General features: G+C 58.7%; 1 protein-coding gene across 1 annotated transcript in view; it reads left to right on the forward strand.

The window, feature by feature from the left end:
• The window catches only part of FBN3 (fibrillin 3), a 61,662-nt gene that overhangs the window by 46,926 nt on the left and 9,535 nt on the right, over nt 1–5,201 (forward strand). Inside the window, 6 exon segments of the mRNA XM_027768979.1 lie at nt 822–941; nt 1,053–1,175; nt 2,220–2,354; nt 2,459–2,584; nt 3,957–4,163; nt 5,154–5,201. The exon segment at nt 5,154–5,201 is cut by the window's right edge and continues 75 nt beyond it. Coding sequence (XP_027624780.1) covers nt 822–941; nt 1,053–1,175; nt 2,220–2,354; nt 2,459–2,584; nt 3,957–4,163; nt 5,154–5,201 — 759 coding nt within the window.

The following is a 5,201-nucleotide window of genomic DNA, read 5'->3' on the forward strand; positions in this document are numbered from 1 at the left end:
TCTTTGTGGTTTTTTTTTTATTTAGAATTATTTTATTGAACTTTATTTATTTCATTTATTTATTTATTTATTTAAATTTCATCAGAAAGGGACAGAGAGAGAGAGAGAGAGAGGGAAAATGAGAAAGCAAGCCACCAGGTTTGGGACTTGAACCGTGGTGGGCCATGTGAGAGTCCAGCATCCTTAATCACCACACCGCCTGCCGGCCCCCTCAGTGTGAGTTTTAAGTCACCAGGTCTGGGACTTGAACCCTGGTCAACGACGTGGGAGTCCAGCGATGTAGCCATTATGCTATCTGCTGGTCCCCCTCCCTCCATTCCTCACTCACTCATTCCGGCGCCATCCACTCATTCACCCACTCACTCAGGCATTCCCCCCCTGTCCTCACTAGTTCATTCACTGTTCTCATTCACTCACTCACTCATTCATTCCCTCATTTGTACCTTTGCTCATTCATTCACTTCCTTACTCATTCACGTACTCACTCTTTCATTCATTCATTCGCCTGCCCGCTTATTGGCTCATTGGACGTGTTCCGCAGGCCTGCCCTGCGTGACTGCCCACAAACTCCACGGCTAATCCTTATTGGCCCAGTGTGGGACACATGTCTATCCCTTAGCCCATCACCATAGGCCAGGGGCATGGTGTGCTTTCATTGGCCACTGGTAAGGCCAGCACTGCCCAATCACTGGGGGTTTGCAGCCTAGGGGCGCTTCTGCTCTTGCCCTCTGTAGTCCCTGGCGGTCAGCAGGGAGGCAGACAGGATAATATGGGCATGGGGGCCTCTCTGCAGGCGCTGACCACCCCTTACCCCCACTCAGACACAGACGAGTGTTCCGTCGGGCACCCCTGTGGGGAAGGCGTGTGCACCAACGTCATCGGAGGCTACGAATGCGCCTGCGCTGACGGTTTTGAGCCCGGTCCCACAATGAGCTGTGAGGGTATGACTCCGTGGGCTCATGCCCTGGGGCGGGACATGGGCACCTGTGGGAGGGAATGGGGTCCCACAGGCAGACCCCACCCAGCCAGCACCTCCACTACCCTCACCCCAGACATCGACGAGTGCACCCTGAACCCCCTGCTCTGTGCCTTCCGCTGTCACAACACCGAAGGCTCCTACCTGTGTACCTGCCCAGCCGGCTACGCCCTGCGGGAAGACGGCGCCACGTGCAGAGGTAAGCCCAGCATGGGCAGGCCCGAGACTTCCACTGTGTGTCAGTAACAGCTGGGCCCTGGAGTCAAGCAGACCTAGGTGTGAGCCCAGCTCTACTGTTTCCTAGCTGTAAAACCAAGTAGAGGCCAGCAGGTGGCGTGGTGGTTAGGGCACTGAACTCCTACATCGCTGACCAAGGTTCAAATCCTGGCCCTAGTGGCTTGAAAACCAGACTGAGCAGGCCCAGCAGATGGCGTAATGGTTACGTCGCTGGACTCCCGTATGGCCAACCGCGGTTCAAATCCCAGACCTGAAGGCTTGAAACTCACGCTGGGTGCATGTGCATGTGTGTCCAAAATCCTGAGAGGAGAATGGAAGAGAAGAGACTGCAGTATGGCCATCCCCCAGGGAGCGATTTCTTGTTTTCTGTCTTTCTAGTGAGAGCGTGTGCCCTATTGCAAAAATCTCTCTCAAAACAAACAAACAAACAAACAAAACTCACTGGGCATGTGTACATGTGTGCCCCAAATCCCAGCAGGATGGGGAAGTGGAGGAGAAGGGATGATGGTGTGACTACACCCAGTGGAGGTGCTTTTCCCTCTCTTCCTCGCTCTCTGGCGAGCACCCATGTCTTCTGGCAGTAAAATAAATAATAAAAGGAAATGAGGTGCTAGGCCCAGAATCTAATGGAATGTTAGGGTTGAACCTCGCCTGAGTGGGGACAGCGGTTGCCCCTCCCAGGGGCCCTGTGGTGGGGACTACTGCAGAGCAGCCCCCGCCACAAAGACTTGCTGTATGTCCTGAAAGTCTGCAGTGTGAGGGTGAGGGACCCTGGGCCGGGGCCGCTCTGAATATGCTGAAGCCTAAGAGATTCATAGGCCCCCAGGGAGCAGTTCCCGACTCCCTTGGCTTCTTGGAGCTGGAGTCTGGAGCTGGGTGGGGGCTGGCGGCTCCCTTCCCTGAAGGCATGAAGGGACATCATTCTGGTCCCAGTGGAGCTGCCGGAGGGTGGGGTTCAAGCCCCGCAGCCCGGCCATGGCTGATGTCTGTCCCTGGGCGTGGGAAGACGTGGATGAGTGTGCGGATGGCCTTCAGGACTGCCACGCCCGGGGGATGCTGTGCGAGAACCTCATTGGCACCTTTGCCTGCGTCTGCCCCCCGGGCACGCGGCACCCGTCGGACTCCGGAGGAGGCTGCACAGGTACGAGGGCTGCTGCAGCGCAGGGGACCCCCGAGGGACAGATCAAAGCAGAGGTCACGGGCAGACTCGAGGGCAGCCTTCAAGCCTTACCATTCCTGTCTCAGATGAGGATGAATGCGGCACCCAGCCCGGCCTGTGCGCTGATGGCCGCTGTGTCAACACCGTGGGCAGCTTCCGGTGTGACTGTCGTGAAGGCTTCCAGCCCAGCCCCTCCCTCACCCAGTGCCATGGTGAGTGTGGCCAGGCCCAGGCCCAGTGGGCACTGCCTACTTGCCTAGAAGCTCTCCAGGCAGGGCGGGGTCTGAGGCATGCAGAGGTGAGGTCTGGGGCATGAAGAGAGGTGTGGGCGGGGTCTGTGCTGTGTAGGGGTGCAGGGGTGTGGGTGAGGAGGTCCAGGGTGTGGTCTGGGGCATACCAGGGCTGGATCTGGGGCTCGCAAAGGTGGAGTCTGTAGCATGCAGGGGGTGGGGTCTGGGGTAGGCAGGGGGCCAGTGTCGGGTGTGGTCTGGGGCACGCAGACAGCAGGGTCTGGGACATGCAGGGTGCTCACAGGAGGTGGCTGGGCTCCCCTGCCAGGTGTCCACTGCACACCCTCCACTCAGGACTCTCCCCTTGTCCCTGTGGTCAGACATCCTGAAGAGCAGATTGTGTCCCCCTGGCTGCATCTCCTGTGACCCTCCTAACCCCTGCACCACACCCAGGAACAGGCTCACCCACTTTGGGAGCTAAACCAGTGGGTGACCTGCCGGTGCCACCCGTCCCTCCCTTTCCCCACATTCTGTGCTCCTTCCTGTTTGCTGTCTCATCAAACATGGCCTCGGGCCTGCAGGTGGCTAGTGGTTGAGGCACCGGACTCCCACTTGGCCAGCCACGGTTCAAATCCTAGCCTGGCAGCTTGAAAATCATGCCAGGTGCGTGTGCATGCGTGCCCAAGATCTCTAAAAGAGAATGGAGGAGAAGGGATGGTGGCGTGGCTGTTCCCCCAGGGCGTGATTTCTTACTTCCTGTCTCTCCAGAGAGCAAATGCACCTTATAGCAAAAAAAATCTCTAAAAAAAAAAAAAAAAACCCAAGCATGGTGTCCACCCCATAGCTTCAGGTGAGGTGTGTGTGACTCTAGCTGCCTCCTGGACACCCCTAGTCCCCACCCTCTCCCCCAAATGCAGCTCATCCCAAAGCGAGCTCAGCATCCTCGCCTCTACGCTTAACTCGGTGATGGGTCCCCAAGCCAGCCTCCGGAAGTGACCAGTGGCGTCCTCCTCCGCCACCACCATGTCCAGTCTGCAATCTGTCCTCTTCCCCACTCTCTGCTCCCGACACATCCCTGGCTGTCATTCCTCTACTCTGTCCTAGGTGCCACCACCTCTTGTCCCCTCCCGTGTTCCCTGGTTCCCACACTGCCCCTGACCATCCACTCTCCCTGTGCCCCCAGGAGGCTGTGTAGCCTCTCACCCCAGCCCTGTGGTGCACTCTGATCTTCGGGTCTGCAACTCCCATGCAGCCCCGACCCAGTGAGGGTGTCCGATAGCGTCACCCAGCACCGCGGGGCAGGGGCCGGGACAGCCCGACTCCGACACCCACAGTCCCTCCCTGCTCTCCACAGACATCCGGCAGGGCCCCTGCTTCTCCGAGGTGCTGCAGGCCACATGCCTGGCCCCGTGGAGCAGCGGCGAGGCCGTCACCAGGGCCGAGTGTTGCTGTGCGGGGGGCCGTGGCTGGGGACCCCTCTGTGAGCTCTGCCCCCTGCCTGGCACCTCCGCCCACAGGAAGCTGTGTCCCCATGGCTCAGGCTACACCATCGAGGGCCGAGGTGGGTGCCTCGTCCCCAGGGGCACGGGAGTGTGCAGTCATATATGTGTGTGTGCACGCTCCAGTGGGTGCTAGAATGTGTGAGCTGGTGTGCGTGTGTACACGTGCGTGCATCTTTATGCTGTCGGGTGTGTGAACAAGTGTGTTTGCTCTGCGTGTGTTGAGTGAGCAGGTGTGTGGCCTGGTGTGTGTGTGGGGACTCACTAATGAGCGTGTGAAAGCCGCGTGTGCCCTCTGTGCAAGCTCGTTAGTGGGGGGTGTGCACCGAGTGTGTGAGCTGGTGTGATTTCTGCGTGTGCAAGCTTGGTAGCTGTATGTGCACACTGTGTGCATGAACCGATGTGTGTTCTGTGTGTGCAAGCTTGTTAATGAGCATGCCTGTGTGAGCCTATCGGTGAGTGTGTGCACACTCAGTGGGCTAGTGTGTGCTCTCGGCATGTGTGCAAGCTTGTTAATGGGTACGTGTGCACCCGAAGCACATGAATTGGTGTATGTTCTGTGTGTGTGCGAGCTTGTTAATGAGCGTGTGTGTGCTGTGAGCAGGTGTGTGCAGGCTTGGTGGTGAATGTGTGTGTACACGAAGCCTGTGAGCCAGTGTGTGCTCTGTGTGTGAGGCGTGTCAGTGACGGGGAGACAGGTCATCCCAAGTGACCAGCAGTGACAGGGGCAGGCCTGGTCATGTTTAGGGGACATGGAGCCCCCGAGTGCAAGTGCATGTCCCATAATTCTGCAGGAGCATCTGAGTGTGCGGCTGGTGTGTGATGTTGCGTGTGCTGTGTGTCCCTGTTGGAGGCGCGGGAGGGGGTCTCGCCTCTCCAAGGGCGTTCTGGGTGTGCAATCCCAGAAGCTTCTGCAGCCCCTGCTGGCACGAGTCCCACCTGCAGCAGGGGGGTGGGAGGGGAGCTGGAGGGCAGGAGGAGAGGTGCCCCCTGGTGGCGATGCGCGGCCATCGGCCAGCCCCAGCCACGACCCCTTGTCTGCTTGTCCCCAGATGTGGACGAGTGCCGTGTGCTTGCCCACCTGTGTCCCCACGGCAAGT

The sequence above is a fragment of the Tupaia chinensis genome, unplaced genomic scaffold, assembly GCF_000334495.1.
Source record: "Tupaia chinensis unplaced genomic scaffold, TupChi_1.0 Scaffold148210_1, whole genome shotgun sequence".
Lineage (NCBI taxonomy): Eukaryota > Metazoa > Chordata > Mammalia > Scandentia > Tupaiidae > Tupaia > Tupaia belangeri.